This window comes from Mauremys reevesii, unplaced genomic scaffold, assembly GCF_016161935.1.
Source record: "Mauremys reevesii isolate NIE-2019 unplaced genomic scaffold, ASM1616193v1 Contig9, whole genome shotgun sequence".
Classification (NCBI taxonomy): domain Eukaryota; kingdom Metazoa; phylum Chordata; order Testudines; family Geoemydidae; genus Mauremys; species Mauremys reevesii.
The window spans coordinates 210,470-231,634 of NW_024100906.1; the positions used below are offsets into that span (position 1 = coordinate 210,470).

Genomic DNA, 21,165 nt, shown 5'->3' on the forward strand with positions numbered 1-21,165 from the left:
AGCCTCATAAACATAATGATGAGGAATATTTGGATATTGGAAGAGCTTTGGGGTTTTACCTTGATCTAACTAAGACATTTTGATCAACCTTGCAACCGCTTATTGCGGTTGAAGGCACAATGAAGGGCAGTCCAATGTCTTCCCAATGTGTCTCTTCTTTGATTTCAGCTAGCATTTTTTCATGCTACCACTTGGCTAATGTGACTCCCCTGAGTAGGGTGTTAGCTCAAGCAACCAGGTCTCATGCAGCTTCTGCAGCCTCTCACTCATGTACCTATCTTGGACATCTGTAAGGTGGCAGCTTGGTTATAAGTCCATATGTTCATTTCTCACTATGACATCTCTCAGCAATCCAGGGACGATGCCAAATTTGGTCGTGTGATTCTCCAATCCCTGTTGAAGTAGACTCCAAGCTCATATCCAGTTTGAACTGCTTGCGAGTCACCAACAGAGGAATGGACATGTACTGTCACTTGAGGAGGAAGAAATGGTTATTAACCGACTTGTACCTGTTGATCTTCGAGATGTGTTGCCCGTGGCCATTCCACGACCTGCCCTCCGTCCCCTCTCTACAGGAATCTATCCAGAAAGAAGTAACTGAGGGAGGTTGGGGGCAACTCCACCCTTTGTACCTGCACATAGTGGTGTGAGACTACAGAGGGTGCTCATGCTATCCTGGTGGGTACCCCCGAGAGAAGAATTTTTGACAGCTGTGTGCTAGATGCACATAAACCTGCAGTGGAAGAACTTGGGTAACATATGTCCAAGAACATACAACAAGGTTAATAACCGTCTCTTCCCTCTTTCTGCCTGTCTGCCTTCATTCCCCTTATTCTGTCTTTCCCTTTGCTGTGTTCTGTCCCTCCTTACCCATTTTTCTGTCCCTCTCAGATATTCACAGAACACAAGTTACCTAGTATCTCAGCACTATTTCAGATTCTCCCTCCTCATCCCAGGTGATCAGTGCCTTATTCCCAAGCCCTTTGTTCCCATCCATCTCAAACTCTCTCTTTCCCCATTCTAGGTCTCTCCCTCCTCTGTCTCCACAGCCCCCTCTATCCACACTCATCCACCCTACCATATATCTACTCACCACTTCCTCGATCCCCCCACATTCCTTCTGCCCTTCCTCAACCAAATGCCACAAAAACCTCACTCCCAACACAGACAGTGTGCCCAGCATGTCCCTCTGTGTGCTGAGGAGCTGGGGAAGTGATGGTGACTCCTCAAGGCACGATCTATCTTGGGACTCCCTCTTCGGCCAAGACAGTTTTACCCCAAGCCCTGCTCAGGGCTGCGGCTTAACAGCCCCAAAAACGATGAAAAAAAGGTGAGGGTGGACCGGTGGAGTCATATTTGGACTGAGAGATGGTTTGGGGCACACAGAGCAACAAGTATCCACTCGGGACTTCCCTCACTCCTCAAAGTACTCTTAAATGTGTGCATGCCTGCATAATTTCTGTGTGTGTGTGTGGGCTCTGGGTCTCCTTCCTGCTTTGTGCTCACCCACCAGGAGGAGGCAGTGCTGCAGCTCCTGGGCTGACCCCTCCCCTGCAGGATCTGTGCTGCCTGCCACATCCCAAGAGCCAGCACCAGCAGTGTGGGGAGGGGAACAGACAATGGTTTGGTCCAGGTGAGCATTAAGTGGGGATTCACTACAAGAGGAGGAAGCTTTATGGGGAAAACACTTTTCATTGTTTCCTCCCCAGCCACAGAGGAGACAGAGTTGCGGGGGTGGGGGGATAAGTGGGGAGGGGGAACGTGACCACCCCGCCCTGTGCCAGGTAACACATGATCCCTAAAAACATTAGTTCAGGATTTATTTTCAATGACATCTCAGAGCTACATTATCCCAATTGCCTTCAACAAGAATCAAAGCGACGTACTGGCAGAGGTGGATACCTTTGGAATCGGCCGCACATACTGAACGATGAGCAGTACCAGACAATCAAAGCTGAGAAAACCAGCCAGGAGAAGATGCGGAAGCTGTACGAGCTGATGCCGAGCTGGGATGAACGTCAGAAGGACCGGCTCTACCATGCACTGAAGGAAACAAACAGAGACCTGGTTGAAGAGCTGGAGGGTAAATAAATGACATCAGGGAAATCCGCTTCCCACGCTCCCCATCATGAACCCTGATCCCATCCCGAGGGCGATGCTAGATCACCTCTCTGGCTGTTTATCCCTCGCCCAGCACTGCAGCATCAGAGCTGGGCATGGATTATTACGCCACCCCCACGACACTATAATGTGCAGTGAGCCTGTGGGAGCGTTTGCCCCCTGGGCTGAGATTATTTCAGTATTTGGTGCTGCCGGCTCCATTCCAGACAGCGCTGGATCTGGTTGCACAGTGCAGAGCTGTGCTGCTCATTGCCTGATAGGCTGGGGCTCAGTTCTGCAGGCAGCTCCCATTCCCATCCATGGGAACTACACATGCACTCGTCCTGGGTGGATCAGGACCCCGGGTACTTCAGCTTGTTATGTAGGTTTGAGGTATTTGTAACCTCAGTTCTGCAGGCAGCTCCCATTCCTGTCCATGGGAACGACTCACCCCCCCAGGAGGGGGGGGGGGATCAGGCTCCTGGGGGTTGCTTTGGCTTGTTATGTAGGTTGGGGTATTTGTAACCTGCCGTCAGATTCTAACCCCTCCAGAATAGGGGAGTGGGTGAAGTTTGGCCCAGGCCAAAACTCCAGATCCAATCTCTTTAACCAAAGAGAGTGAGGGGGTGAGTTAAAAAGGGCAGTGGTGGGTGGTGTCTAGAGTAAGTGGTGGGGTTGCATGTACCCCCCACTGCTCTCCATACTTGAGCTCCTACCATCTTTGCTGGATGAGCAGCATTTCTCCCCATCCTTGCTCATTTCTCTAACAAGGTCTGGATTCCTCCTGCTGAAGAAGCAGGTGAGGGGAGAGAAGGGACCCTTGGTCCCAGAGAGAGGAGCAAGGCCTGCCCAGCAGTGGGGAATTGCAGAAGTGTAGGACTGGAAGGGACCTCATCATCATCTATCGTCTAGTGCAGTCCCCTGTACTCAAAGCAGGACTAAGTCATAACTGGACCATCCCTGACAGGTGTTCGTCTAACCAAAATATGGGAGCTGGATTGGGGGGCTCCCATGGGCTAGGAGAGGAGGCCAGCAAGATCCCAGGGTGTGGGATGGCCCCTGACAGGAGGAAGATCATCCCCCAGTTTGACCCCTTGGCACTAAGACCTCTTCTGTTCCAGTGAGTCAGCCCTTGTGCGCTCTCTCTCCCACTTGCTCTCCCTTGTAGGTGCCGGTACCCCAGCACAGGAGCCGTCCACCAGCACCAGCCCTGGAGCTACACGTGAGTTATAAATCAGCCAGCGGGATTAACCCTTAGGGTACGTCCAGACTACCCGCCGAATCGGCGGGTAGCGATCGATTTTCCGGGGATTGATATATTGCGTCTCATCTAGACACGATATATCAATACCCGAACGCGGTCCCGTCGACTCCGGAAGTCCACCGGAGTGAGTGGCGGTAGCGGAGTCGACGGGGGAGCCGCGGACGTCGATCCCGAGCGGTGAGGACGGGAGGTAAGTCGGGATAAGATACTTCGACTTCAGCTACGGTATTCCCATAGCTGAAGTTGCGTATCTTACCTCGACACTGCCCCCCAGTGTGGACCAGGCCTTAGTGAACCACATTGAGGGGCTGTGCAGGGGAGCAGGCTGAACCATGCACATGGAGAGTGGGGTCAGCACATCCCCCTGCTCGTCGGGAAGGGCGGGTGAGTCGAAGCACAGCTTGTGTGAGAGCTCCTCCTGGGGCAGGGCAGCTTTGTCCCAGCTCAGGGGTCCGCTAAACAGCCCTAGGTAGAAGTTGAATGAGCCTTGCAACCAAATCCAGTGTTTCAGTGGGTGTTTTTATGTCCCTCGGCTCAGGGGAACATTTTGTGGAGCGGCACCGGGAGCAGCTGATTCAACGCACCTCTTCAGTTGACACAACCCTGGATGTGCTTCATAGGTGTATACTGTGCCCTCTTCCACCACCAAGATTCCAACAAGGAGGGGCAGAAATGTGGCCGATGCGGTTGAGGAGTTCGGGCTGTAGCCTGTCGTCCCTGAAGCTGATGACAGCAAACAAAAGCCGCACTGAAGAGCTAGAGGGTAAAATCAAATAGGGGAAATATAATTTCCTGCTGCACCCCCAGGGGGCTGCACCCCAAGCCCCTCCCACCAGGGTCACTAGTTAGGGGTTGCCAACTCCCCCGGATCAGATGCCATTTTGTGGCAACGGTGTCCCCATTTTCAGCAATGGCGTCCGGTCCGGGAGCGTTGGCAAACCGATCACTATCTCTGCTCTAGGCTTTTACCCCACTTGCTGGGACTCAACACTGTTTTTTAAGCAGCTGGGTGGTCCCAGGGCAGGAGCTGCAGCTTTAACTCTTCAGTGACCAAACTAGTGACTCTGAAAAGATCCCGAGACTCCATGAAGTCCAGTGAGCCCTTCTGTGCTGCTATTGGTATTAGGTGGTAGGTGTCTGGATGCTATGGCGATAGGGGGGCAGGCTGAAACTGATGACAGCATAGATCTGCAGAGCTGCCCTGAGTCAGGTTAAGAAGAAGGGGGTGTGGCAGAGAGAAAGCCGCTTCCCCACACCTGCGGGGGGTCCATAGGGGAAACAGCCACTCTGCTGAGCTCCTGGCTGTTGGCACAGCTGATGGCACAGCAACAGGAGATCAGGTCTGAGCTCCACCCTCAGCTCTTCCTACTCTGGTTCTGACACCCTCGGGCCGGCTTCATCTGTGGACCGGGTCCCTGCAAAGATGGCAGAGGGAGCAGTGAGGAAGGGATCTGGGGGTTAAATCCAGCTTGCAGGCTGTATGTTGGACACCACTGCTCTGTGCCCTTCTGATCCAGTGAGTGATGCAATCCAGAGTCCTGTCGTGGTTCCCAACTGCCAAAGCCTGCTGCCTTCATTTCTTGCTTTAAATTTGTGCAGTGATGGTAAATGTTTTTCATGTTCCACCCCAGAGGCAGCTGCATTTCAGTGCAGGGCAGGTGATCTCGTCTGCACAGCTTGGAAAGTGCTTGGGGATTGCTCTGGGTGAAAGGCACCAGAAAGATGTTTTGTTATGAAGAACTAGATTGTGTCCCGTCCCTGCTTGGTTGTGTGTGTGTTTGGGGGGAGGGGGGAAATGGAGCGGGGGCTGAACACACATAGGAGCCTTGTCCCTTGTGTGCCATGTGCAAGGACTGGGGACGGGTACAGCCCCAGCACTCCAGGGAGCAGAGGGGCAGCTCTCGGTGTGACCCTGGGGGACAATTCACCCTGTCACGGTTTTTAAGGGGTGGGGAGGAGATGGAGCCAGGACCTGTGGACCACCCACTGGCCTGTGGAGCACTAAAATCAGGAATTGCAATTTATTTTTAAAAAGTCACTTTCCTCAGAGCAGAGATTTTTAAACTGTGGAGCAGTCCCCCGCCCTCGTCCCCCCTCCCCGCCCCCGAGAGGGGGCATGGAGAAATGTTCGGTGGAAGGCAAACGGTGATGCTGTGCAGCTCATGCCAGCCCTGCGTGGCAGGGCCAGGGTCAGCCCAGCAGCAACACCTCCACCTCCTGACTCACCTCAGCAGGACACACTGTTTGTGGGTCAGAGTCAACATCCACCGCGATTGTTCCCATTTCTGTTCCTGGCAGCCTCCGTGCCCAGCGCTGGCCACCCTGAAAACCCGAGGGAGGAGGGGCCGAGGGGCAGGTATTGGCCCAGCACTAGCAGCTGCAGCAGCCACCACCTCTATGGCCCGGTCTACACTGCGGGGGGGGTCGAACTAAGGTACGCAAGTTCAGCTACGCGAATAGCGTAGCTGAACTCGAACTACCTTAGTTCGAAGTACTCACCCGTCCTGACGGCGCGGGATCGAAGTCCATGGCTCCCCCATCAACTCCGCCACCGCCGTTCGCGGTGGTGGAGTTCCAGAGTCGAAGGGAGCGCGTTCGGAGTTCGATATATCGCTTCTAGATGAGACGTGATATATCGAAATCCGAGAAGTCGATCGCTACCCGCCGACCCGGGCAGGTAGTATGGACGTGCCCTATTGGGGAGGCCACCAGGGACTCTGCAAGTGGAAAGCTGCACACAGGATTAGTGACTGTCCTGCCACCAGAGCCCTTTGCCAACCTCGGTCCTTCACCACAGCTCCGGGGCACAGAGCCCTGTCCTCTGCTGGAAAGAGCCTGCACAGGACAAGCGAACGGGGCTTCATTTAAGGGCTGGGGTCAGCAGGGAACTGTTCAGCAGCTGTCTGCTCCCCTCCTGACCCAGGCTTTTCAGCCCAGTGGTTTGTTTCCCATGCGCACAGGGGCAGGTAGGGGGACAGTCAGGGAGCTGAGTGTAGACAGCCGAGACGACCCTACCACTGCAGGGTCCAGTTGCCTTCCTCTAGTGCAACACAGTAAATACCTTCCCCCAGCAAGTACCAGGCACCCCTTGTGGGTACAGGGCACCCCTGTCCCCTTAGAAAAAAGTGGTGGTGGAGGGCGGTGGGAGAGGGGGAAATTTTGCAAGCAACAGGAATCTCCAGAGGGGCTTAGCCAAAAAAAAAAAAAAAGTTTGGGAACCTCTGAGTTGGGGAGTTGCAGGCCAGGCACCAACTGACCATCTAGACAAGCCCGTTAACATGCGTATTGGCCCACTGCAGCCAAAAGTCCTTCTTCCCTCACCGCACCAATGGGGCCACTGTATTTGCTCTTTATTCGTGACAACCCCAGTTTGATAGAAGTAATGAGGGTTGTGCTCGGCCTCAAAAACTGGTGGATTCACACTTGGCTTTCACTCCCTGCCATCAATTCCCTTTTGTGCAGTGTCGCTGCGTGGCTGTTAGCCAGCTGCCACATTCCATCCCAGACGTGGCTGCATTTCAGCACTGGGTCAAAAGCAAGTGTGTGTGTGGCTGGGGTGGGGTGAACAGATACTGGGCTAGATGGGCCCATGAGTCTGATCTGGGGTGGCAGGGAGCAGGTGGGATCCCAGATTAGATGGGCCTATTGATCTGATCCAGTTCTCGTCCTAGCTCGCCAGGGTGGTGTATCTATTAACTGTGTCCATGACAGAGGGGGCAGGATCCCTTTTCCCCACTGCAGGGCTGCCCAGAGGATTCAGGGGGCCTGGGGCAAAGCAATTTCAGGGGCCCCTTCCATAAAAAAAGTTGTAATACTATAGAATACTATATTCTTGTGGGCAGTGGCCTAGCCAGGTTCTAACATCAGGCGGAGCGAACACACAGAAAAAGGCACCACCCAACATATCAAATTACTAATTACATCCACTCCCTCCCACTTCTTGCGCCCCTCAGAACCCCCAACACCCCACCCTGCTCCTTGTCCCCTGACTGACCCCTCCTGGGACCCCTGTCCCTAACTGCCCCCCTAGAACCCTACCTGTCCCCTGACTGCCCTGACCCTTATCCACACCCCTGCCCCCAGACAGACCGCCAGGACTCCCACACCTATCCAACCACTCCCCGCCCCCTGACAAGACCCCCAATATACACCAAGACACACCCCGTAATCCAAAGTGTGTGTGGGGGGGCACGAGGGACCATGCACAGCTCCTGCCATTGAGGGTACATGGGTAGCTGCTTCTACCCTAGCACCTGGATTTAGTGTGTAGCCAGAAGCCTTTGCGAGCAGGCAGAGGGATACTGCTAGCAAAGAGAGCACTTGATTTTAGAGTCCGATCCAAACAGACCCAGCAGAGAACGCAAGAAAATATCCCTGCCTCTGCCATCCCAGCACAGAGCCCATAAAAAAGAGAGACAGAGACATGCTTAATACAGTGCATGGGGTGGAGAGGGAGTGCAGACAAGGACGGGGCATTGAGAAAAACCACAGAGACGGAGAGGAGAAAGTAAGGAAGGAGGAGAAGCCAGGAGGCTGTGTCTCTGAAGGGAAGGCCAGGGGGAGGGGCGTTCGGATACAGCATATTAATAAGACCCTTGCAAACACAAGGGAAAGAAGCAGTGAAGGGATTGCAGAGGACAAGCAGGGCTACTACTCACTCAATCTCCCCTGTGGGGCCCTGTGGCATTGGGTAGCAGGACATGAAATGAAAATCTCTTAACCACACAGAATTGTTAACTGCTCCCAAATCCTTTTGTGCCATGGCTGCAAGCTTAGAAGAGCTTAAGCTGTGAGATGCATGGACTTCCTGAATAAATATCTCTTGTGCGGTGCCTCAAGCAGGTTTGCAGTGTATGACCCAGACAAAAAGCCCAGCAGAAAAAGCTTGCAACTTCCCCAACTCTTTCAGCCGTGTTTGGGGCCTTTAAATCACTCAGGCTGCATCTTCCAACTAAAATGTATTAATACAGCTCAGGCAAGCAGGCTGGGGGCCGTGCAGGCTGCACGGGCCAGCTGATAGCACTTCCCACTGAATGCTGGTTTTATATGCTTGTGTTTTGCTGTTGGAGAGGCCCAGACTTCCTCCCATCTATCCCCCACTTGCTCCCTGACTGCCCCAGCCCCTCTCCCCACCCCCCACGAACCATCCACCCCTCCCCCTGCTCCCTGACTGCCCCCGGGACTCGTGTCAGCCCACAGCCCCTCCCCCACAGCATGCTGAGGCAGCACGAGGGGCGGGTCTGGCTGCTGGAGGCCCAATGGGAGCGGCTCAATCAGGCCCCGGCAGCCAATCAGCAGTGCCGCCCTCTGCGGGCGGGGGGATACCGGACCTTTCTACCTTACAAATTCCCGCTAAGGCTACTTTGGGGGAATGTGGATGGGGGGAGCGGTGGCCCCTCCCCCCGGTTCCCCCCCAGCTGTGCTCCTGTTGTGGGGGCCCCTGCAAGACTCGGGGCCTGGGGCAAACTGCCCCACTTGCCCCCCGCTCTGGGCGGCCATGCCCCACTGCCCCATGCAGAGCTCGGCAGCTGTCACTCGCCATGGGCTATGAGGAGATTCACCCATAGGGGGCTCTGGGCTGTGGGTGACTTGCTCTCTCTCATTTGCTCTCTAGGCTCCATGAAGAGCCAGGGCCCCGTGTGTCAGGCCTCCCAGGCTCACACTATGTTCCCGGTTGAGGGCAGCCAAGTCACTGGACAAGCTGCTGGGCTGGACACCACACCAAAGATTGTAAAGCCCCTTCCCCTCCGCACTGCTCGACATAGGCCCAGCTTAATGAGGACCCCGCAGAGACCGCAGCCGCATGACTTTTATGGTGGTGAGCTCCTATCTCTTTAGCCAGGTCTTAGGATTGCTAGTGACTTTTTCTGAGCTTAACAAAAGGCTCTGATCAGTTGCTGGGGAGAGCCAGCCGGGGGCACTGCAACAGACTTTGGTTCCCTATGGACAGCCTCAGTCCTAGGGCACCTGCTTCCTCCAACTATGTGGGCTCTGAGGATCTCCATCTTGGACCCAGTTTCCCCCTCCTGCCCTGGAAGTGGCTGGAGGGGTGAGGCCCAGCTGGGCACCCACTCTGGAGACAGGAATAGATGCCCCACCTGCGTCCCCAGCCATTTCTTCTTCGAGTGATTGCTCCAATGCATTCCAGTTAGGTGTGCGCGCCGCGCGTGCACGGCATCTCGGAACTTTTTTCCCTAGCAACCCCGGCGGGCTGGCTGGCGCCCCCTGGAGTGGCGCCGCTATGGCGCTAAATATATACCCCAGCCGGCCCGTCCGCTCCTCAGTTCCTTCTTACCGCCCGTGACGGCCAGTTGGAACTGTGGAGTGCTCTCTGTCCTCCACAACCCTAGCTCTCGCTACTTTTTCGTGTACATAGTTTGTTTAGTGTTAGTATAGTTAGTTCAATAGTTAGTTAGTTAGTGATTTAGATAAGGATAAGGGGGGTAGTTCCTCCCTTTCCTTCCCCGGTGCGGGCTCATGCCCAAGGCACTGGGCTTTAAGCCCTGCGCAGCGTGCCAGAGGCCTATGCCGGTTGGTGACCCCCACGACTCTTGCCTCCGTTGCCTGGGCGAAGGACACCGCACGGACAAGTGCGCTATCTGCTCGGCTTTCAAGCCGCGGACCCGTAAGGAGCGAGACATTCGCCTCAAACAGCTCCTTATGGAGGCGTCCCTCCAACCCCCGGCACTGCCCGCGCCGGCACCGAGGGCTCCATCGGTGCAGAGTGCACCCGCGGCACCGAGCCATTCCGGCACCGCGGCCCCGGTGCCTAAGCCGGCGGCCAAGAAGACCCGGCGCCGCTCGCTTTCGCCTTCAGGAAGTCAGCAGCTGGCGAAAGCAGTGGCACTAGCCCGCACGGAGGACGCCGCGAGAGTGGCTGCGACCGTGCATAAAGCGTGCCCTGGCCCCTCGACTCCGGCACCGCAAGCGCCGTCGAGTCCGGCATCGCCGCGCTCCCCGGCACCGACCGTGGTGGAGCCAAGGCTGCCGTCAACGCCGGAGATGTTCTCCTCCGCGCGTGAGCTGATCCGGCTCATAGAGGCACCGAGCCTCCAGCCCCCGGCACCGCCGGTGCGGGCTGTTGCATCCGTGGGGAAACCGGCCAGAATGACACGGCCACCCCCTCTGGACGAACGGCACGGAAGGCGCTCCCGGTCCCGGTCCCGATCCCGGTCCCGCCGCAGGTCGCCGTCCCGTCGTTCGGGATCTCGACGCCGCTCCTCATCTCGGCACCGAGCGCCATCCCGATGCCGCTCCTCATCCCAGCACCGGGCACCATCCCGTCGCCGGTCTGAGTCCCGGTACCGTTCTCAATCTCGGTACCGGTCGTACTCCCAGCACCGGTCCAGATCCAGGTCACCGTACCGACGGTACCGCCGGTACCGCCGGAGATCTCCATCCCGGCACCGTTCACGACACCGCGACTCGCGAAGTCCTTCCCGGCACCGCAGATCCCGGTCCCGGTCGAGCTCCCGGCGCCGGTCGAGCTCCCGGCACCGCGGTGGCCGACGGTCGCGATCGCCGTCCAGCCGGCGCTACTCATATCGACCCTCGGCTCCGTCGGCGGAGGGACTCCCGCCCTCAGCAGTTCCATCCCTCGGCGCCTCGGCACCGCCTTGGCCATCCCGCCCAGCATCGGTGGCCTCCGGTGCAGACGAGACCGCCCATCAGTTGCCGACCCCGCATGGACTCCATCACGAGCAGTGGGGCTACTGGGTCCCCTGGGCGCATCATGAGTCGCAGGGCACCCCTTTTCCTTTGCGGGATGGGACCGCCGGGACCAGAGTCCCCGAGGCGACAGTTAGCCGACCGCCTCCCTCTCCTCCGCACGAGCCCCCCGCCCCTACGGACCGCCAGTCAGCCACTCCGCACGACAAAGCGGAGGCTCAACCACCAGCCCCGGTGCCAGAACCAATCGGGCAGGGTGTCTCTTCATCGTCCTCGCCGGACGAGGCGGTGGCAGGTGCTGTGGCCAATGAGCCCCCGCCCATTGACCTTCGGGCCTTCCAGGAGCTGCTTCGCCGAGTGGCGGCGGCCATGGGTCTCCCCGTGGCGGAGGTCCAAGAGGATGAGGACCCCATCACCAATGTGGTGGGCGCGGACTCTCCCGTCCGAGTGGCATTGCCCTTCGTGCGGACAATTCAAAAAAACGCCACTACGCTCTGGCAGACCCCCGCTTCTATTCAACCTACAGCACGCGGGGTCGAGCGTAAGTACTTAGCCCCCCCAACGGGCTACGAGTACCTCTACTCGCATCCTACTCCGGACTCCCTGGTCGTTCAATCCGTTAACGACCGTGAGAGACACGGCCAACCTGCCCCAGCGCCCAAATCCAAGGACGCCCGCCGCATGGACCTGCTCGGCCGTAAGGTCTACTCCGCAGGGGGCTTACAAATGCGGATTGCGAACATTATGGTCCTTCTCGCCAGGTACGTCTTTGATATCCTGACGTCCCTGGCGAAGTTCACGGAGCTCCTGCCTTCAACATCTCGTCAGGAGTTCTCGGCCTTGTTGGAGGAGGGAAAGAGGTCCTCCAGATCCTCTATTACGGCCGCCCTCGACGCCGCGGACTCCGGGGCTCGGACCTTGGCATCTGGCGTGACGATGAGGCGCATCTCCTGGCTGCAATCCTCCACCCTGCCGCCGGAGGTGCAGTATACTCTCCAGGACCTCCCTTTCGACTCCCAGGGTCTGTTTTCCGAAAAGACGGATTCTCGGATCCAGACCCTGAAGGACGGTCGCATCGCCATCCGTACGCTCGGGATGCACACGCCGGCGACACAACGCAGACCCTTCCGGCCGCAACCCTCCCGCTACCAACAGCGCTATCGGCCGTATGCTAGCCGGCGACCGGCCCAGAACCGCCGTCGCCCGTCGGGCAATCGGCGGAACCAGGGGCAAGCCTCGTCCAAGGCTCCCCAGGGGGCCAAGTCCGCTTTTTGATGGGACGCTCGAGGACGGCCCATCTCTCTCCCTACCGGATCCTTCCCCATTATTTTACAACCGCCTTTCCCATTTCTTTTCGGCGTGGTCCCATTTGACATCGGACAACTGGGTGCTGCAAACAGTCCAGTCGGGATACCGCCTTCAATTTGTTTCGCCCCCGCCTTCCCACCCACCCTCCCTGTCCCTCTTCAGGGACCCCTCTCACGAGCAAGTCCTCTTGCAAGAGGTCCAGACTCTGTTGAGCGTGGGTGCCATAGAAGCAGTGCCTCAAGACAGGCGGGGCAGGGGATTCTACTCCCGTTATTTCCTTATCCCCAAAGCGAAAGGCGGGCTACGTCCTATCCTGGACCTTCGCGAGCTGAACAAGTTCCTGCTCAAGCCCAAGTTTCGCATGGTCACCTTGGGGACCATCATTCCCTCCCTGGATCCGGGAGATTGGTTTGCCGCCCTCGACATGAAGGACGCTTACTTCCATGTCGCCATCTATCCTCCTCATCGACGTTACCTCCGATTTGTGCTCGGCAACGCCCACTACCAGTTTGCGGTGTTGCCATTCGGTCTCTCCACCGCGCCGAGGGTATTTACCAAATGCATGGCGGTGGTCGCCGCAGCTCTCCGCCGTCGTCAGATCCACGTGTACCCATATCTGGACGACTGGCTGGTTCGCGGGCAATCTCGACAACTCGTGATGGACCAGATGGCAGAGATCCGGTCCCTCTTCAGGCGGCTCGGCCTCCTCATCAACGTCGAGAAGTCCACTTTGATCCCTTCTCAGCGCGTGGAGTTCATCGGAGCGGTCCTCGACTCCACCATAGCCCGGGCCTGTCTCCCTCGCGCCCGCCATCAAACGATGGTCACCCTCATCATGGACCTAGTCACCTTCCCGACCACGACGGTGCGCTCCTGCCTCCGCCTCCTGGGCCACATGGCGGCTTGCACGTATGTGACCGCGTACGCGTGGCTCCACCTCCGCCCGTTCCAGTCCTGGCTGGCGTCGGTGTACCGACCACATCGAGACCCGCTCGACATGGTGGTGACGGTCTCCAGAGCGACCCTCGAGTCACTCCGATGGTGGCTCGACCCGGAGATCGTGTGTGCCGGGATCCCGTTCCACCCTCCGCGCCCATCCGCCACGCTCACCACGGACGCCTCGGCACTCAGTTGGGGGGCCCACCTGGGCGATCTCCACACCCAAGGCCTCTGGTCGACCCAGGAGCTCGCCCTGCATATCAATGTCCGCGAGCTGTGAGCGATCCGTCTAGCCTGCCAAACTTTCTGCCCCCATTTGCAAGGCCGATGTGTGACAGTGTTCACGGACAATACGACAGCAATGTTCTACGTGAACAAGCAGGGCGGAGCGCGCTCTTCCCCCCTCTGCAGGGAGGCGATGCTCCTGTGGGACTTCTGCGTGACCCACTCCATTCACCTACAAGCGTCCTTTCTTCCAGGAGTGCAGAACACCCTGGCCGACCGGCTCAGCAGGTCGTTCCTCTCACACGAGTGGTCCCTCCGTCCAGATGTCGCCCACACAATCTTCCGGAGGTGGGGGTTTCCCCAGATAGACCTATTCGCCTCCAGGGAGAACAGGAAGTGCCACCGGTTTTGTTCGTTCCAGGGTCGCTCGCCAGGCTCCCTGTCCGACGCCTTTCTCTACCCCTGGACGGATCGCCTCCTCTATGCCTTCCCTCCAATTCCGCTCGTGCACCGAGTGCTCCTGAAGGTTCGGAGGGACAGAGCCCCCGTCATCCTCATAGCGCCGGCCTGGCCGCGGCAACACTGGTACACCCTTCTGCTCGAGCTCTCCGTTCGGGACCCCATCCCCCTTCCGTTGTGGCCGGACCTCATCACCCAGGACTTCGGCAGACTCCGCCATCCGAACCTGCAGTCCCTCCATCTTACAGCTTGGTACCTGAGTGGTTGACCCACGCAGAGAGGGGCTGTTCTGCGGCAGTTCAGCAAGTCCTCCTTGAAAGCCGCAAGCCTTCCACGCGCTCCACTTACCTCGCGAAGTGGAAGAGGTTCGCGCTTTGGTGCGATCAGCGATCTCTGAATCCATTCGTAGTTCCGGTACCTACCATCCTCGACTACCTTTGGCACCTTAAGGAGCAAGGTCTTGCAGTCTCCTCATTGAAGGTTCACCTCGCGGCAGTGTCCGCATTTCATCCATCGCTGGAAGGTCGGTCCATCTTCTCCAACCAGATGGTTTCCCGCTTCCTTAAAGGCTTGGACCGCTTGTACCCGCCGGTGCGGCGTCCTGCCCCGACCTGGGATTTGAACCTCGTCCTGGCCAAACTGATGGGTCCCCCCTTCGAGCCCTTGGCCACGTGTTCGCTACTCTACCTCTCCTGGAAGACAGCTTTCCTTGTCGCCATCACATCCGCGAGACGAGTTTTGGAGCTTCGAGCACTAACGGTGGGCCCACCTTACACCGTCTTCCATGCAGACAAGGTACAGCTTCGGCCACATCCGGCCTTCCTCCCTAAGGTGGTATCGGCCTTCCACCTCAACCAGGAGATCTTCCTCCCGGTCTTCTTCCCGAAGCCGCATGCCTCGCCTCGGGAACAACAGCTTCACACCCTGGACGTCCGCAGGGCGCTTGCCTTTTACATCGAGCGGACGAAGCCTTTCCGGCGTTCGACCCAGTTGTTTGTCGCCATCGCCGACCGCATGAAGGGTGAGCCGGTCTCCTCCCAGAGAATTTCGTCCTGGGTGACTGCGTGTATTCGGACCTGTTACAAGCTTGCTCGCGTGCCGCCATGCCGCCTCACCGCTCACTCGACAAGGGCGCACGCCTCATCGGTTGCCTTCCTGGCCAACGTTCCGATCCAGGACATCTGTCGAGCGGCCACCTGGTCTTCAGTCCACACCTTTGCCTCCCACTACGCGTTGGTGCAGCAGTCTCGAGACGACGCAGCCTTCGGCTCCGCGGTATTACACTCCGCCACGTCTCACTCCGACCCCACCGCCTAGGTAAGGCTTGGGAATCACCTAACTGGAATGCATTGGAGCAATCACTCGAAGAAGAAAAGACGGTTACTCACCTGTAGTAACTGTTGTTCTTCGAGATGTGTTGCTCCAATCCATTCCAGACCCGCCCTCCTTCCCCACTGTCGGAGTAGCCGGCAAGAAGGAACTGAGGAGCGGACGGGCCGGCTGGGGTATATATTTAGCGCCATAGCGGCGCCACTCCAGGGGGCGCCAGCCGGCCCGCCGGGGTTGCTAGGGAAAAAAGTTCCGAGATGCCGTGCACGCGCGGCGCGCACACCTAACTGGAATGGATTGGAGCAACACATCTCGAAGAACAACAGTTACTACAGGTGAGTAACCGTCTTTTCCCCCATCCCCAGGCCAGCTCTCCCCAATGCCTGGAGGTCAGCAGAACCTGCCTGCTACAATTCAGACTGTGGATGTTCTTTCCTTTCTTCTGACTGGTTGTTTGCCTTTCCTTTCCAGCCAATCACCGTCCACCCCACCCCGTTCCCCCATCACAGTTTTGCCCCCACTGCTGAGTTCACTCTCTCTGACCCCCCCGCTCCTTTTCCTTCGCTGTTACATACCTCTTCCCTTCCTCATATTTTCTTACTCCCCACTCCATCAGTTCCTGCCCCCCCATCCATCTCTGATAATTGTAACTCACAAGAGAGGCCCATCCATCACTCACAGTCCCTCACTTTGTTATAGAAAGAATATTTTTTCTTGGCTAACACTAGGGTCTTGTCTACATGAACACTTAGTTTGCAGCAAGCTGGGATGTAAATCTACCCTGCACTAGCCTGCAGTGCACTGTGTGTCCATGTGGACCCTGCTGCCGTGCACTAAAAGTTCCCTCGTGTGCAGTAGCAGGGTCCACAATGACGCTCAGTGTGGGTTAGATTTAAACCCAGCTTGCTGTGAACTAAGTGTTTGTGTAGGTGAGTCTCAAACTAGAGCTTGGTGAGTATTTTTCAGATGTCAACATTTTAATTTCAAAATTTACTCACAATTTTAATGAGAGAAATTTTGGGAAAAATTTTTTGAGTCACGAACTAGCAAAAAATTTGTCAAGAAAAAAACACCTTTTTTTAAAAAAACTTTTAATTTTTTTTTAAACCAAGTTATTACTATTAGAATTGTGAAAGCACCTATAGGTGCCCAATCAGAGATCAGTCACTAAAAGGCTGGTTGAAATGTGTCAGATTCTAACAATTTTTAATTTTTTAATGAAGCTGGAGGAAAATTCAGCCATTTTTGCAATTTCATTTTCCTGTTTTTTGACCGTCTGGATTCAAAATGACTGAAGTAAAAAGGTTAAATCTGACTTGTATTGTAGATCTCACTGAGATCCAGACATCAATCCCAGTTTGAAAAAAAAACACTGGTTTCCTTTATAAAGTGCTATGAGACCAAATGAGGAAAAATGCTTTATTGCTCTTTCTCTCACACATAGGACATTTAGGTCACGTGGAAGTTCCTCATCAAATTTCCATTGAAGAACTGACATCAGCATCAGGTGAGTGAGCACAATTGCCCAGGCAGTTGGAACATGCCCCAGTGGAAATTCACTGCAGGATTGGACAAAAACAGTTCCAGGCCTGGGTGTGACAACACTGTTGCTTCAGGGGCTTGGGCTAATATTCTAAAGTCCTTCTGGATTTTTCCCTAAGGAAGGTGCCACATGGTGCTGGGATTGGATCTGTTTTCCTCAGCCTGGATTAGACATGGGAAGTATCCTGGATTTCACCACCTCTGACTTCTTAAAATACCAGTTTTCAAGCTATTCACTCCTCCTGTATGAGCGCAGAGCTAAGGTGATTTGGGGATATCTTGAGTGACCCCACTAAGGTCAACAGAATTAGGACCAGGTTCTGATCTCAGTGACCCTGGGGTTAGTCCCTTTGGAATCACTCCGGAATTGTATCACTGTATCTGAGATCAGAATCTAGCCCTGACTCCATTGTCATCAGTGGGGTCACTGTGGATTTACATCAGGGTCATTGAGATCAGAATCTGGCTCAGATTGTTTGGAATTTTGTCAGTTTCTATTTTTCTTTTCAGGATTCACCAGTGAAAAGTCTGAATCCGACTCTAGTTCTGCTGCAGGGATAAAGGGGGCAGGAGGTGGGTAGAGCAGAATATAGCTCTGCTCCTCTTTATCTAACATGCACACTGGCCCATTGCAGCCAATGGTGCTTCTGTCTTCACAGGACCAGTGGGGCCCTTATTTGCTCTTTATTCCCAACAATCACAATGCTATAAAAGCGGGTGGCCTCAAAGTCCTGTTGATTCATGCTGTGTTTTCACTTCTTGTCCCAAGCTCCTATTTGTACAGCTGTTAGCCAGCTCCCGTGTCCCACCCCAGAGGTGGCTGCCTGTATATTCCTTGAAAGCAATTGACATGGAAAGGGCTGAGGAAAGATGACAGTTTGTTAATAATTCATCCCTCCCCAGGGATTATCTGCCAACAAACCCTCCTACCCTCCACTGGTTCTGTGGCAGGAGCTGCAGGTAAGTGAGGTTGAAACTGACTGGGAGGTGGGGAGGGGGTGGTTTGATGGATCTCGCTCATGGTGGAGCAGAGAGCAACCAAACAGTTCCCTTGGCCTCAGCTCTGACCATCCCCTGATCAGACACTGCCGCTGCCCCCGTCTCCTGCATCAGGTTTAATCTCCAGTGCCTGCAGGACCTGTCTGGGCTCCCCCTCCCATCAATCCCCCAACCCACATCCTTCCCTCTCCTCTTTACATCATGATCCCCTTCCCTGACCCTATCTGTCCCACCCCAGCTTCTCCCGCAGTGCACAGCTCTTCCCACAGGCCTCATGAGCCCAGCGTTCCCTACACAGCAGAAGCTTTGGAGTTGGGTAGACACACAGAACAGACCCCTGTGCAGGGCAGATGGTCAATGGAAACACCCAGGTCCCATCACTCTGATTCAGGGATGGAGTTGGGGATGGGGCTTGTTTGGTGCTGCAAGAATGTGACACATGACAGGGCATTTACCCCCCTCTCTGCCACAGGTGAGACCAGCCGGCGTCAGAATCCCACTGCCTGCCTCAGGGGGCAGCACAAATGTAACTGGTGTGCCAGAGAGGAGGAGGTGGGGCTTGTGGTCTCTCTTTCTCTCCCCATCCCCCACCCTGTTTGTCTGTTGGGCTATTGACCTCCCTTGAAATTTGTCTCTCTCAACTCTACCCCTGAGAATCTTCTCCCTGCCTATTCAGACCTGGGGCATCTCGGTCACCTGGGAAATGCCCCAGCTAATCACTGGTTCCCTCTGCCAGCCACACTTCCAGGGTCCCAGGCCACAGAAAAAGCCCCCAACTGAGCACTTGCCCACAGCTGCCCACGTTCCTTCCTCGCCAGAGCTATTCACTGACCAAAAAACCCTACCTGAACACAGAATCAAGGTTTCGCAGTGGTATTTCGTGCCCTTTCAGCATGCCAAACTCAGCAAAACTCAAACTTCAAAAAACCAGAAAATACAGCCTGAAGGTACCTGCCCGCACAACCTTAACTCCACCCTTTTTGGACACTGTCCCAATATGCCCATATTTGCATTCTGCCTTTACTGACAGTGCACATCACATATGTAGCACTGAGGCAAACACCCTCTCTTTGTCAAGGTAGAATTTCTTTTTGGTAAGAAAAGAACCAAACACCAACAGGTGTCAGACCCAGGTCTACAGGGGAGCAGCCACCCTCCACCTGACAGCCTACTGATGTTGGCTTACCTAGGACCCATGAAGCTCAGTTCTAGCGTGAGGCTCTGCCCCTGAGATCCAATTAGCAGTGCCCCAAAACTGCAGACTGGCCCAGTGGCCCTACTTCAGCCAGCAGCAGGAACAGAAAGCTGAATGACTGGGCTCCACTCTGCAATGTTTACATTGTGCTTCTTGATTTCCTGGCAGCCAGATCCAGCTTGAGTCTTCATATCTGGCTTATGATTTCTGACCTCCAGTTTGTCTCCTGCTTCTGATCTCTTGGTATCCTGACCCAGCTGGCTCATGCCTCCTGTCTTGTGACTGTAGCTCCGACCATTAGGTCTGGCTGCCCACCACCCAGCTGTCACAACTGGATTTAACAGGAGCTGCATGCACCTGCTCAACACTCAAACACTGAGCCTGCTCCCCAGAAACAACCCCCCACTTTTACAATTCCTTCACTCCCTCTGTTACATCCCTTACTCACAGGATTCCATCTATCGCTCTGCTTTCACTTACCCTTCATTTAACACAGACTATTCTCATATCCCACCTCACTGCTGACAATCCCCATGGCAAGAAGACCCGTGTCCTGCCAGTGATATATCCTCAAGTTACACATGCACCTATTTCCTTTGAGCACACACCAGGGGCTCATACCCACATCTCCTCATATCAGTCACACCAAGCTGCTCCAGCTAACATCTCCATCATTCAATACAGCTACATCTAACAGTGAATGTAGCTGAGTGCATGCAGACAATTGCTAGTGGCTAGTGTCAGCTCCAGCATGACAGAGTTAAGGTTGTGTATGTATTTACTTTAACTCTATATTTTCTGCTTTGCAGAGACTTGAGTTTTGCTGAACTCAACATTCTGCGAGAGCATGAGATGCCACCAGGCAATTTATGCTCTGCATTATTGTAGGCTTTTTTTTTGAGAATTACCTACTTTAAAAAAAAAAGAAAAGAAAGAAAACAGAAATATTGTAGGAGTCAGTGCTCACTTAGACAGTTGTTCAGCATGCCTAGGTTTGCAGTTGATACAGTACTAGGAGTAGGTAATAACAGAAAAGACCCAGCTTTTATACAACACTTTTCATCAATAGATCTCTATGATCTTTATTCCAATATCCGCATTACACAGATGGGAAACTGAGGCATAGAGCTGCAATGATTTATCTAAAGTCATCCAGCGGGCTAGTGGCAGAGTTAGGAATAGTTTCAGTCCAAGGGTCTCTCCACGAGGCCACACAGTTGCTCTGTGATTCCTCAGTGCTTCTGCTCCCCACTGTACATTTTGTTATAGTGGAAGGGGGATAAAGGCCATGCTGTGAAATGTTTGCAATGTGCAGTTGCTAACAAGGGTCGGTGAGAGAAATCTCAGCCATGGTTTGTGTCCCAAACCTAGGCAGTTTTATTCCATGGTTGTTACAATAACTTTAAGCAGCTGAGTGGAGAAACTGGGCCCCTCTCCTTTTCCAGACTCTGCACAACCATTGTCCACTACTTCTTGTCCCATCACTGTTGCCAGCTCACACTTCCCATCCCATTAAGACGTTAGTTGCACTGTAGAAGCCATTAACATGAAAGAAGTTGCTCCTTCCTGTCTCCTGACCTGTGCTGCTGTGTGAACATACCACAAGCAGCAGCTCGCTCTAGGGCCATACACTACCCATTTTAATGTAGCCTGAGCTTGCCCCCCAACCCGTCCCACACACATATTTCAGCCAGGCTTCCCAGCCGTACCTCAGGCTCACCCAGTTCATCCCCCCCCCGCCAACTGGACCCTTTCCCCCACCCACTCTGTCACCCACAGAGGGACAGAGCTCTCCATATCCCTGCTTACAGGGAAGGGGCAAGAAGAGGGGCTGATACACCCTGAGAGTGTGACGGGCTTCCCCCTGGGATGCAACCTGGCACTGGGGTATTGCTGAGCCCTCTTTCTTACCAGCCTGGGCTCCCTCTCACACTGTGAGAAGCTGCAAAGCCCTCCAAGCTTCCCTCACACAAACAGCCACAGCTAGGGACCGCACCCAGTTCCATTAGTAAATGCTCTGGACAGTCACTGCATGAACCAACACTAGAGAGGCTCTAGCCAAAATACCCCTAGTTCCCTAGCCTAGGATGCTGGAGCTGTCCTGTCCTGTCCTGCCCTGGTCAAAAGCCTGACCAGT

At 55.2% G+C, this 21,165-nt stretch overlaps 1 protein-coding gene across 4 annotated transcripts in view; it reads left to right on the plus strand.

Annotated features, from left to right (window-relative positions):
* LOC120395019 overlaps positions 1 to 21,165 on the plus strand; it is a 64,675-nt gene that overhangs the window by 23,098 nt on the left and 20,412 nt on the right. For 3 of the 4 annotated variants that reach the window (XR_005592461.1, XM_039519188.1, XM_039519190.1), the window contains exons 6-12: positions 1,871 to 2,083; positions 3,269 to 3,322; positions 3,903 to 4,127; positions 8,979 to 9,182; positions 16,737 to 16,799; positions 17,738 to 17,794; positions 18,306 to 18,385. Coding sequence is in view for 3 of the 4 variants with exons in the window: in XM_039519188.1 (XP_039375122.1) it covers positions 1,871 to 2,083; positions 3,269 to 3,322; positions 3,903 to 4,127; positions 8,979 to 9,182; positions 16,737 to 16,799; positions 17,738 to 17,794; positions 18,306 to 18,385 (896 nt within the window). In the remaining variant the exon portion in view is untranslated. The remainder of the gene's footprint in view (positions 1 to 1,870; positions 2,084 to 3,268; positions 3,323 to 3,902; positions 4,128 to 8,978; positions 9,183 to 16,736; positions 16,800 to 17,737; positions 17,795 to 18,305; positions 18,386 to 21,165) is intronic. The other variant, XM_039519189.1, reaches the window with a different exon arrangement.